The 13,165-nt window shown below is 40.4% G+C and overlaps 2 protein-coding genes across 4 annotated transcripts in view; one reads left to right on the plus strand and one right to left on the minus strand.

Moving 5' to 3' along the window:
- The window catches only part of COMMD1 (copper metabolism domain containing 1), an 89,365-nt gene that overhangs the window by 41,693 nt on the left and 34,507 nt on the right, over positions 1–13,165 (plus strand). Inside the window, exon 3 of one of the 3 annotated variants that reach the window (XM_054728474.1) lies at positions 1,614–2,602. The exons of the other annotated variants lie outside the window; for them this stretch is intronic. Coding sequence (XP_054584449.1) covers positions 1,614–2,015 — 402 coding nt within the window. The 3' untranslated portion in view covers positions 2,016–2,602. Of the gene's footprint in view, positions 1–1,613; positions 2,603–13,165 lie in introns of those variants that run through there. 3 annotated transcript variants of the gene reach the window in all.
- Positions 11,138–12,235, minus strand: LOC103305370 (non-histone chromosomal protein HMG-14-like). The gene has a single exon (XM_028139845.2). It carries the CDS (start codon positions 12,122–12,124, stop codon positions 11,819–11,821), a length of 306 nt encoding a protein of 101 aa, XP_027995646.2. The 5' UTR covers positions 12,125–12,235; the 3' UTR covers positions 11,138–11,818.

Genomic DNA, 13,165 nt, shown 5'->3' on the forward strand with positions numbered 1-13,165 from the left:
CCCTCCCTGCCTTGTATGGAGCTAAGGCTTTTCTTCTGTATTGTGTGATCGTTAAATGCCCAGGCTGATCAGCAGACCCTGAGTGACAGATGAATGGATTACTCTGACACGTTTGCTGTGAAAGAGAGGGCTAAGGGAGTGCCTGGCTAAAGGAACCAGACAGCCTCAATTGCCTGCCTCATTAGGCTTTTATTGTAGGAACAGTTTGAGATAAAGTTTATCTTTTAGATACAATCAGTAGGGTAAGTAATATTGGGAGGACACATGTGTTTGTAGTGTCCTTTAAGTAAGGACACTCAAAGATTAAGCATAAGGATTCCAGTAAACACCCGGGGGTCTGCACATGCACAGACTTGTTTGGAAAGGTCAAGGAATAATTAGGGGCACCATCTTTGACACTCCCCTGAGTTGGAATTCTGATAAACATGGTGGGCAACCTTCCACACACTTCCCTTTTCTTGGAAACTTTCCAACCAAGTCTCGTGTGCTCCCCAATATCTCCCTCTTTTTTGTTTTGCTTAATGTAGAAGACAGAGGGCGGTGGTGAACTTTCTGCTTTGGAATGTCAGGGTCTGCGAAGCATGTTTACTGCTCCAGTTCCGATTTTACAGACTATAAGAAAAACAAAAAAAGCAATGGTTAGTTATCTAGAGTGCGTGGAGTGTGAATACGCTCCAATAATTGCTCAGCCTCTGCCATCAGCTTCATCATCATTCCCCAGGTTATTCTGGGGGCTGTCTGCATCTGGGGAAGGCGCAATGTTCTGTGCTGCGGAGTCCCCAGGTTCAGATTCTTCATTTCTGGAAGAGGATTGATCCTGTGCCATTCCATGATAGGATTTAATCTGGCAAGCTAGAATCCACAGCGGCCCTATGGGGGTAGAAACACATGCATATCCTCTCCCCCATGTTAATAATTAATTGGGTCCCATCTAGTTATTAGTGTCCACATCTCACCACAAGACTTGTGGTTTCTGAGATGGGGTTATTGAGGTGAAATGCCGTTCTACAGAGGATTGTAAACGATCATTCAGATTCAAAAATTAAATGTAAAGAGTGCTTTAGATAGTATTGTAGCAGGGTCCTTGAGTTCCACATTCCCCCTTTTTTGTTTAACTAGCATACCCTTCAGGGTAGCATGGGCATGTTCAATGATGGCCTGCCCTTGTGATTGTAAGGGATTCCCATAGAATGCTGGATGGACCAAGTTCTGCAAAATGTGGCAAAGCCATGGCTGCTATAAGCAGGCCCATTATCAGTTTTTGTCTTGGTTGGAATTCCTAAAAAGGCAAATGTAAGTAGTAGATGTTTAATCACATAATGCGTGGATTTGCCAGGAAGAGCATGGGCACTGATCATACCAGAAAAAGTGTCTGTAGTTACATGTACCAGGTGTACCAGTTAATAATGCAGATTTTTTTCAATAGATGGAGTTACACATATGTGATTTGATATGTATGCTATTTTGTTGTATTGACAGCAAGCTTCAAAACTTCATATGTCAAATTTTCTAAAGGTGTTAACATCATAGATATTTTTACGCTTAAAAATGTTGAATTTCGTGCCAAAAAAAGGCATTTGCGGGAAGTTTTAATTCATTACTTTATTTTGAAGATAAGTGCTGCTGAAAGTTATCGTATACTTCGGGAAGCTTATGGTGAACATGCTCCATCTCAAGATACTTGTGAACGCTGGTTTAAATGCTTTAAAAGTGATGATTTCGATGTGAAAGACAAAGAAGGTCCAGGTCAACTGAAAAAGTTTGAAGACCAACAATTACAAGCATTATTGGATGAAGATGCGTGTCAAACTCAAAAACAACTTGCAGAAAGATTAAACGTTTCTCTGCAAACAATTTCCGATCATTTACAAGCAATGGGAAAGATTTTAAAGGAAAGAAAATGGGTGCCACATCAACTGAATGAAAAACAAATGGAAAACCGAAAAGTCATTAGTAAAAGGTTGCTTCAATGGCACGAAAGAGTCTTTTTTGCATCGAATTGTGACTGGCGATGAAAAGTGGATTTATTTTGAGAATCCCAAATGCACAAAATCATGGGTTGATCCAGGTCAACCACCAACATTGACTGCAGGGCCAAATCGCTTTGGAAAGAAGACAATGCTCTGCGTTTGGTGGGATCAGGAAGGTATGGTGTATTATGAGCTTCTAAAACCAGGTGAAACCGTTAATACTGATTGCTTCTGACAACAAATAATCAACTTGAACCACGCTTTGATCGTAAAAAGACCAGAATGTGCCAGAAGACACAGCAAAGTAATTTTGCTTCATGATAATGCACCATCACACACTTCAGAACCAGTTAAAAACATGTTAAAATATCTTGCCTGGGAAGTATTAACTCACCCACCGTATTCACCAGACCTTGCTCCTTCAGATTACCACTTGTTCCAATCGATGGCACACGCACTTGCTGAGCAGCACTTCAAAATGTATGAAGAAGTGGAAAATTGGGTCTCTGAATGGTTTGCCTCAAAACAAGACAAGTTCTATTGGGACGGTATCCACAAATTACCTAAAAGATGGGGGAAATGTGTAGCTAGCGATGGACATTACTTTGAATAAAGCACTTTTGATGTTTCTCTTGAAATTATTGTGTTTTCTTTGATTAAAAAATTCACATTATTAACCGGTACACCTGGTACATACTGGAGTTTCCTAAAAGAGGCAATGTGACCTGCAGCCTTCTGGGATTAACTCCCATGGAGGGTGGTGAGGTACCTGCCATTTGACAGTCAGGACTTTGTAAAATAACTTGTTTAGCTACTCTCTGGGTCAGTTGAAATTCTTTATGTGGTTGGCTCCAATTTTGGTGGGATAGTTCATGAGATTGATGGGCTTCTAATAAAGCAGCAGTCATGACTAAGCGGTCTACTTGATCATTGGCTTGTACCAGTGGTCCAGGAAGGGAACTGTGGGACCTGATAGGAGATATAAAGAGAGGATGTAACCGACCATCTCATAGGGCCTGGAGGCAAGGAACTGTGCTAGGAGGGATGGATCTAAGTAGGCTTGATGAGTGAAGTTTCTAGGTTTTATAAGATATAAACAGAATAAGCAGAGTCACTAACAGGGGTTGTGAGGGAAATGTTTCTAGTGCTAGAAACTAGATAAACGCTCCAATTTCCGCTAGCTGAGTTGAGATAAAACCCCCTTGTTGAATGGCACCATTAAGTGGCCAATGGATGGCTGTTTTACTGGTTTTTCCTGAGCCATCTGTGAACACAGTAAGTATTCCTGAGATAGGGATATGTACAATCTTAGAGGGGTATATTAACTTAGTGTGGGACAAAAAAATGTAATGTCTTATCTGCAGGGAGAGAATGCTCTACCTTTCCTACGGAAATCAGCTAGAGCAATTTGCAAATCAATGGAGGTCGATAATGTTCTCAAATTGAGTTTTAGTTAATGGAAGGGGAATGATATCCGGATCATGTCCTGTGAGTTTTCTACAGCGCTGCCTCCCATTGAGAATCAAAGAGCAAATCAATGCTAAATAAGGTGATATGGTTTTGAAGGGAGTATGAGAGCAAAACAACCATTTAATAAACCTCAATTCAGGTACCAGGTGTCCTATAAGTCCCATAGGTGAGTGCCTGGTGGGAAATAAAATTAGTTGAAGAGAATGCTGGGGGAGATTCTGTTCAAATATCGAGTACTGAGTGCATCCTCAACCAAGAGGAGTTCTTTTATCCCTTCTGCAGACAGCTGTCTTGGGGAATTTAAGGCTGGATCCCCTTTTAAGATGTTAAACAGTTTTTGTAAGTTCACTGTGGGAATACCTAGCGCTGGTCATATCCAATTTATATCTCAGTAATTTTTGAAAGTCATTTAGTGTTTTTAGTTCCCTGTTGTCAAAGGTAACCTTTTGGGGTCTGATGGTTCTTTCAGTTAAGATATATCCTAGATATTTCCATGGTTTTGTCATCTGTACCTTCTCAGGGGCTATTAAAAGGCCTCTCCAGGCCAGTTTCCTTTTTCACTGAAGAGTACATATGATATAACAGGTCCTTATCAGGGGCTGTAAGGAATAATTTTTCCATGTAATGAATAATTTTTCAGTAGGAAACTGTTGCCTGGTTGGCATGAGTGCCTGATGTACATGATACCAGCACATAGTTGGGCTGTTCAGCATTCCCTGTGGGAGGACTTTCCAGTGATATCTCTGGGAGGGCTCTTCATTGTTCATCAAAGGGAGAGTAAATGCAAATTTCTACCGACCTTGGGTAGCTGAAGGAATGGTATAAAAGCAATCCTTTAACTCTGTGGTACTAATGGGACAGTCTTGTGGGATCATGGCCGGGGATGGAAGTCCAGGTTGGAGAGTACCCATGGGTTGAATATTAGCATTAATGACCCTTAAATCGTGTAAGAGCCGCCATTTGTTAGATTTTTGGGGGATTATGAAGATAGAGAATTTTAGGGGCTATTGAAAGGTTCTGTGTGTCCTAAATCCAATTGTTCTTTTACTAATAGATGGGCTGGTTGTAATTTTTCTCCCTTTAGGGGCCACTGTTCTATCCAAATAGGGGTTTGGCTTAACTAAGTCAAGGGTAGGGGAGGTATAACAGCAGTGGCCACTCCTAAAAAGGTGTCTGTAACATTAACCCCCACTGCGAAAGGAGATCATGTCCCCATAAATTGATAGAATCTGTAAGATTAGGGGCTGTATGTAGCCAATTTGCCCATCTGTGCCTTTACAGTGTACGTGCCGAGAACTTTGTAATGTCTGGGAAACGTCTATTCCCGCTGTCCTCTGATCTTGCTTCACCGTGGGCCATGATGAGGGCCAATCAAGATGACTAAGGATAGTGCAATAGTCCTCAGTATCTATTAATCCTGTGAATCTTTCCCCTTGGATTTCTATAGTGAGGAAGGGCCGTTCCCTGGTAACTGACTGACTCCAATAAACTCCTCGCTCTCCAGTACTGCCAGATTTCTCTCCTGAGCGTTTGGGACCCAATATAGTAGTAACAACAGTTGCACGATCTTAGTTTGCACGAGGAAAATATGCAGCCCTTGCATGTCATGAGCACCTGGATTTCTCCCTGGTAATCACTATCAAAGACTCATGGTATTACAGTGACTCCTTTTGAGTTAAGGCTGGAGCGCCCCAAAATAATGCCTACCATGCCCGGTAGCAGTGGTCCCTAAGTCTCCGTAGGGACCCTTTTAGGGTCGTCCCCTTCTTTTAGAATCAGTTCTGTTGGAGTAAGCCCAATCCTGTGTTCCCAGCGGTAGCTGCTCGGAGGGAGAGTAGACAGTAGATTTCCCATCTGCCCTAGGAAGGTGATCCGTATCCCGGTTTGTTGTGGGGCCTGGGACTGGCCCCACTGGGTGTTTCCCTGCAGTGTTGGTAAAGAATTGCCATGTTTGTCAAGTTTTGATTTACATTGGTTGACCCAATGACACCCCTTATGGCAACAGGGACAAGTAGATAGGGGCTGAGAATTCTCAGAATGGGAGGTTGCTATTTTAGCCTTGCATTCCTTTTTAAAATGTCCCATTTCCCCCCATTGATAGCATTTGGAATCTGTTTTGCCCTTATTCCCTGCCTGGAGAGCCATGGCCAACATTTGATTCCAGTGGGTTTCCATTCCTACTAGCTGACAAGCCCTGGTAAATTCCCCCACCGTGGTGGCCTTTCCCCCGATGGTCTGCATAGCCTTTTGACAATCAACATTGGCGTTGTCATATGCCAGTTGCAACAAGAGAATATCTGCAGCCTGACTATGACTGATCTGCCAGCGAATGGATTGGGTAAGGCAATTTACAAAGTCAACGTAAGATTTCTGGGGTCCCTGGTGTACATTAACAAACGAGCCTTGCTGAATTCCGCCTTCCTGAATACGCTCCCAGGCCTATTGTGCACAAAGAGAGTCTTGAGTAAATACTTGTGGGTGCAGATTCAGTTGCTGTTGTACATTAACATATGGTCCCCGCCCTGCAGCATTGGGTCCTGTAATGTGACCAGCACCCGCTAGATTGTTTTGATTAGCCTGTTGTTCACAGATCTCATCATATTCTGCTCTCCATAATAAATATTGACTGGCGTCTAAAGTCGTTTTAGCTAAAATCTGCCAGTCCCAAGACGTCATATGGTAATTTTCAGACAAAGCATTAAGGAGTCCTTTTGTAAATGGACTGTTAGCCCCATTTTCTCTTAATACTTTTTCCTGTTTCTTTAAAGGTATTAAAGGAAAGCGGTTCATATATCTGTTTACCTTGCTGATCTTGCAAACCTGGGCAAGCCAAAAGCTCTCCTTCCATAGCTTGCCTGACACATGATCCCATAACTGAGGATCTAGTTGATGAGCCTTCCCACACTGGAGGCAGAGGATTGGGGGCCTTAGGTATTACAGGCTTTACAGGCTCTACTTCAGGAGGAGGGGGTGGTGATAAATCCTCCTGGCGTTCTGTAGGCTTTTGATCCTCAATATGTAGTGGGCATAGTGTAGCTCGAACAAAAGCCCTCATAGTTAAAGATGACAAATCCTGATTTCTCTTTAAATTTCTACCTACTTGCCAAAACCGGTTTGGCTCAATGGATAGAGCGTCGGTCTGCAGACTGAAAGGTCCCAGGTTCGATTCCGGTCAAGGGCATGTACATTGGCTGCGGGCACATCCCTGGTAGGGGGTGTGCAGGAGGCAGCTGGTCGATGATTCTCTCTCATCGATGTTTCTAGCTGTCTATCCCTCTCTCTTCCTTTCTGTAAAAAGTCAATAAAATAAAATAAAATAAAATAAAATAAAATAATAAAAAAAATAAAAAAAAGGTAAATTTCTACCTACTTGTTCCCAGAGATCAAGGCCTAATGTTCCAGCACAGGGAACCAAGGGTTACAAGTTATAATGGTCTGCAAAAGGCCCTTTAATTGTTTCTTTATAACCGAGGCACCATTCGCTTTTAACAATTGTTTAAGCACTGTTATATATTGTTGTTGTTTTATGGACAACTTCTGTCCCATTATGAAACCTTAGCTGAAAAACAATTCCCTCGAACTTGGAAATCCCAAGGGAACCAAGGATTATAAATTATAACAGTGCAACAGGCTCTTTAATTATTTTTCTATAACTGAGGCACCATTTGCTTTTAATAACTTTTTAAGTGGCAAAGAAATCTGTTACTTGTTGGACAGCTGCTGTCCTATTGTGAAACCTTAGCTGAAAAACATACCCTTGAATTTGGAAATCCCAAGGGAGCTCCAATGACTTAGTGCACAGTTACTCTTCGTTTTCTTCCTCTTCGTTTTTGAGGTTTCCGCTGCGTCTTGTGTGTTCCTTGGTCCTCACATGGGGCACCACCTTGCCGCGGTTGACCAGCAGACCCTGAGTGACAGATGAATGTATTACTCCGACACAGTGTTTGCTGTGAAAGTGAGGGCCAAGGGACTGCCTGGCTAAAGGAACCAGACAACCTCGATTGCCTGTCTTGTTAGGCTTTTATTGTAGTAGCAGTTTGAGATAAAATTTATCTTTTAGATACAATCAGTAGGGTAAGTAATATTGGGAGGACACGTGTTTGTAGTGTCCTTTAAGTAAGGACACTCAAAGATTAAGCATAAGGATTCCAGTAAACACCCGGGGGTCTGCACATGCACAGACTTGTTTGGAAAGGTCAAGGAATAATTAGGGGTGCCATCTTCGACACTCCCCTAAGTCGGAATTCTGATAAGCGGGTGGGCGGTCTTCCACACACTTCCCTTTTTTCGGAATGCTCTCCTTACAAACTTTCCAACAAAGTCTCGTATGTTCCCCAACAATTAAAACCCACTGATTTTCAGCTCCCTTTGATATTAACCCCCTTGTTTTTTGTGTGAACTTAGCTATTTATTTAGAAGGTTATGTTTTATATTTATCCAACATTTCTAAATATCTTTTAAGGGAGATTTTTATGTCTCTTAAGGCCACTATTTTCTCAGAAACTCAAGTTTCCAGTTACTTTAACTCATACAGTATTATTAAAGTTATTCTGTACTGGATGGATATAAATATATAATTCAAAAGGAAAACAATCAGTCTTGTATCAATATTTTTCATTGTAAAAATATGTGCTATTTTTATATGGTAAATGGGTGATGACGCTTGAAATACTATCAGTAGGATACAGAGATTCAAAATATATGAATCAAACTAATTACAACTACAGACCACCATGAAACAGAAATTACAATAGTGATATTTTGTATGCACTAACTTTAAAGGGAACCTAGAATTTAATTGTTGTTTTCATTTCATATGCTCTTTCAAGAATTATATCATTTTAGATGATATGACATGATGCTTATTATACTTGTTAATTTGTGTTTAATAAAAGTCCTTTGAGTAAAACTTTTGATAGATTATAGCTCAAGGCAAAAATTAACCTAGATCAGTGATGGCGAACCTATGACACGCGTGTCAGCACTGACATGCGTAGCCATTTCTGATGACATGCGGCCGCATGCCGAGGATGAAACATTTGCTGCTCCTGAGGATGAAACATTTGAGACTAGAGTCTTGGAGTTAGTTTTTTCCTCAAAGTGATACACTACCCGAGTTATGCTCAGTTTTTTGGCGAAGTTTGACACACCAAGCTCAAAAGGTTGCCCATCACTGACCTAGATGTTTCTGTATAATTCAGAAGAGGAGGAACCATTTAACTGGAAAACTCTGTGATTATTTGAATTCTGTTATGCAATTTGATTATTAAATTAGAATAAGGAAAGCTGTGAAAGAAAATGAGACTAAAAGAGAGAAATAAGAATGGGAAGTAGTCACCAAGAAGGAGAATGTGACAAACCCATTGGGTTGGTGCAGTGGTTGTGTATTTCCATTTACCACTCTAGAAGTGCATCTGAATTTCATTTCAAGTGCTGTTTCCCTGTCAGTTTGGCTGGTTATAGGCAGTAAAATTGACATTACTTGGACTTAATTAGAATTGGTTAAGGATTCTTGTCCCCATTTTTTTTTTTTTTTAAGATAAAGTTGGAGAGGGGAGAACTAGAATTAATTTCACGATTATTTCCTGAAATGACCAACAGAAAAGAAACTCCTCACCTCTTTTTTTCTTTTCTTTTCTTTACTAGTGTGCCTTAACTCTTACAATATTTGTTTAGCATTTCAGTACTTATACTATAAGATTACTATAGATTAAGGGAGGAGAAGAGAGCAAAACATGTGCATGAAAGTGATTATTAAAATGCCTAAAATCCCAGGGGACACTGAGGGGAAGTTTTTACTACAGCTGCTTCATTCGTGTAATGGCTGATCAGGGATGCAAATCACGACCAAATTTATACAAATTTGATGGGCTGTTTGTTATTGCTAAAGTCCTAGGTTCAAGTTTTAATACTCAGATGTGGAGAAAAGGATGGAAACTGGTGTTCATGAGTAATTAAAATTAGACTCCTAAATGAAAAATTAGAAAAAAATACATTATTTGTGTAACTCAGTCCAGGCGGTTTTACATGTTTTCTCACTTGACCTTCAATACTCCCATGTGGTAGGTATCTTTTATCCCCAAGACCCATGGGGGTATATAACTTCAGTGCATTGATGATAATACTTGTATTAGAATTAATTTCCATTGATTCTTATCCCATTTTCTATATAGGATGCTGATTACTGTCTCAGTTCCCAATTAATAAAGTAATATACTAATCACAATGTAGCCACCAAATCAAAGTAATTTGATTTATGGTCCCAATTAAATGAGAAAGGATAAACACATAGGTCAATGCAATAGAATACAGAGTCCAGAAATAGAGTCACATATACATGGTCAGTTGATTTCAACAAAGATGCAAAGGTGATTCAATGGAGGAAGGGTAGTCTTTTCAAGAAATGGGAGCAAAGAAACATTTGTAATTAAAAGTGACTCCTAGAAGTTATTGCAAAGATAACAGTTACCTCTAAGGAGGAAGATTAGAGAATGCAGTTGGAAAGGGGGATGCAGAGGCTTCAAATATAGTGTTTAATTCTTCAGCTGGGTGATTGGGCACTGAATATTTTTATTTTAAAAAAATATATTTTTATTAATTTCAGAGAGGGAGGGAGAGAATAGAAACATCAATGATGAGAAGGGATCATTGATCAGCTGCCTTCTGCACGTCCCCCACTGGGGCTCGAGCTCACAATTCGGGCATGTGCCCTGACTGGGAATTGAACTGTGAGCTCCTGGTTCATAGGTCGACGCTCAACCACTGAACCATGCTAACTGGGCTATTTTTATTATTTTTTAAGCCCGACTGTATGTTGCATATATTGTTAAATATAAGACTAAATTCATTAAAAAAGACAAATAAAAATTAACTTGGAAAAGATACTAAAGACATTTAGAAAAATAGGAGTACCACTCAAAACCAGTCAGACCAACCTTATTAAATAGTTTTTGTCGAGAGCTGTAATATTTGGGATGTAGGTAAATATGGCTTTATATAGCAAAGGGCAGCTATAGTTCTTAAAAAAATTTTTTTTATTGATTTCAGAGAGGAAGGGAGAGGGAGAGAGAGAGAGAGATAGAAACATCAATGATGAGAGAGAATCATTGATTGGCTGCCTCCTACATGTCTCCTACTGGGAGTCAAACCTGCATCCCGGGCATGTACCCTTACCCTTGACTGGAATCAATCCCAGGACCCTTCAGTCTGCAGGCTGACGCTCTGTCCACTGAGCCAAACCAGCTAGGGCAGATATTTTATTTTTAAGACACTCTCAAATATGAGTTTATTTAGTCTTTACATCCTGAAAGACAGATATAATTATTTCCACTTTTTACATAGGATGAAGCTGAGATTCAGGAAAATAAAATAAGCTACTAAAGGTCAAGAAGTGAACACTCTTGTCAGTAATAAAAATCCATACTCTTTCCATATATTCGTTCCATATCTCTTGGAGTTCTAATTTAGCAGAAACTAATCCCACATCCCAATGGAAGAAAAGGGTTCAGAAAGAGGTCTTTGAAATATGTTTTATTTATTTATTTATTTATTTATTTATTTTTCCATGTTCCTCAAATAATTCTTTCATAATTGAGATTTTATTGTTTTGAGGATCAGTACACAGACATTTCAATTTGTACACAATTCTTAACATACGTACCAAAAATGTAAAGTCATTTAATTGTGATTCTTTTCTAAACAGTTATTCCAGTGACTTTCCAGCTTAAAATTTAGAGGCTAACTTTCCTTAATAGAGTATCAAGTACCAATATCTTCAAATGTTGATACGCTGTTACATCAAAGTCCCACTAATTCACAATTTAATATCATATATACTACATAATCAAATTTTCAATCTTTCACAGCACATTGACAAAGTTACTAGGAAAACTGGACTACCACACCAAAGATGTTACAGATGCACAAAATTCTGACAGCGAGAGCCAGGATCAAGGAGTGGTTTTCTTTAGGAAATAATTCTACCAAATACATGTGAATAGAAGTAATTTAAAATGTTCAAGACATAGCAAACGCACGACTGACTCCAAATGCCATTTAGTATGCTTTGTATTATAGGATATAAAAACTACCCCCATCTATGGAATGTTAAGCCGACACCCAAGGCAATCAAAGTCTCCCATATTCAATATCCCACTATTTTCTGGTTGTACCAAAAAATAAACAACCAGCAAATGATTTCACCTCTTAAAAAAAAGCATTTACACTTAAAAAAATGGGATGAGGTGGAATTCCCTCCTTCTTAAAAATGTTTCTAGAGCTACTAAAAAACTTGCATTTACAAAATAGTTGATAAAAATATTCCTCTGGATTGTACAAGAAGGGAGACAGGGACCACTGATAAGACATGGTATATGACATTAATCAGACTTGGCTTCTTTTTCTCCTGCTTCATCTGAGGTTGGACTCCCCTCGTTTTTAGTTTCTCCGTTTTCCGCAGGTAGATCTTCTTTAGGTTCCTGGTCAGCTACTTCGGCCTGCTTTCCCTTTGCTCCCCTTTTCCCTTTCGTTTGCACTTTTTTGTCCGCAGACTTATCCTTTCCCGCCGCCTTTTTGGGCTTCGCTTCCACTTTTGCAGGAGCAGGTTTGGCTGACACCCTGGCCGACCTCCTCTTCGGCTCCTCCTTGGCCGCCCCCTCCGCAGAGCTGACCTTCCTCTTGGGCATCGTGGCTGCGGGCCTAGCGCGTGCTGGGTGCTTGAGGGCCGCGGCGCGCCTAGTGGCTTGGCGAACCTGGGCTGCCTGGCCGCTGCCGCGTCTCCCGCCGCCCAAGCTGCTCGGACCTGAAATATGTTTTAAAAAACTAAACTTAGCTCTAGCCAGTTGGTTGGGCATGGTTCCATACACCAAAAGGTTGCTGGTTTGATTCCCAGTCAGGGCACATGCCCCGGTTGTGGGCTCCTAGAGTGGAGTGTGCAGGAGGCAGCCAGTGATCAATGATTCTCATCATTGATGTTTCTATCTCTCCCTCTCCCTCTCCCTTTCTCTCTGCAGGCAATAAAAAACAAACAAACAAAAAAAAACCCCCTAAAACTAAATATAGTGAGGAAAATATCCTGTTTTGGATACTTGATCATAATTATTTTGGAGACTGACTTAGAAATGAAGAGAATTTTTCCTATTTCACATTCAGCCACCAATAGAAAGCCTTTTGCACTCTTAAGGATTAAGTGTCTGAGCTCATTATCCTGAATAAATGAAGGTCAATAAATATCTCCTGCATAAGAATTTGTCATACTTTTTAAAGATTTCAGGTGTTGAATAGTCATCTTTAAAACTAAGTGTCCAGTTTTCGTGCCATGGGCTTGCATTGGGGGATCGTGGCAGATAGGTTACTCATTTTTTTTAAAATTTCTTTATTGATTACGGTATCACATATTTGTCCTCATCCCCCATTCCCATACCACACCCTCCTCACGCATGCCCCCACCCCACTGTTGTCCTTAACCACTGGTTAGGCTCATATGCATGCACACAAGTCCTTTGGTTGATCTATCTCCTTTACCCCCACCCTCTCCTACCCTCCCTCTGAGGCCCGACAGTCTGATCCATGCCTCCTTTTGTTTTTGGGTCTGTTCTTGTTCATCAGTCTATGTTGTTCATTATTTCCCCTAGATGAGTGAGATCATGTGCTATTAGAAATACACTTATAAGAACCGAAAATGAGAAAAGCAATAATGGTTATGCTGACAGGCAAATGAATCAGTC

The sequence above is a fragment of the Eptesicus fuscus genome, chromosome 16, assembly GCF_027574615.1.
Source record: "Eptesicus fuscus isolate TK198812 chromosome 16, DD_ASM_mEF_20220401, whole genome shotgun sequence".
NCBI classification, from domain to species: Eukaryota; Metazoa; Chordata; class Mammalia; order Chiroptera; family Vespertilionidae; genus Eptesicus; species Eptesicus fuscus.

What these genes read in the sequence shown, in the direction of transcription:
- LOC103305370 (XM_028139845.2), bottom strand. Translation starts at nt 12,124, where the DNA reads ATGCCCAAGAGGAAGGTCAGCTCTGCGGAGGGGGCGGCCAAGGAGGAG.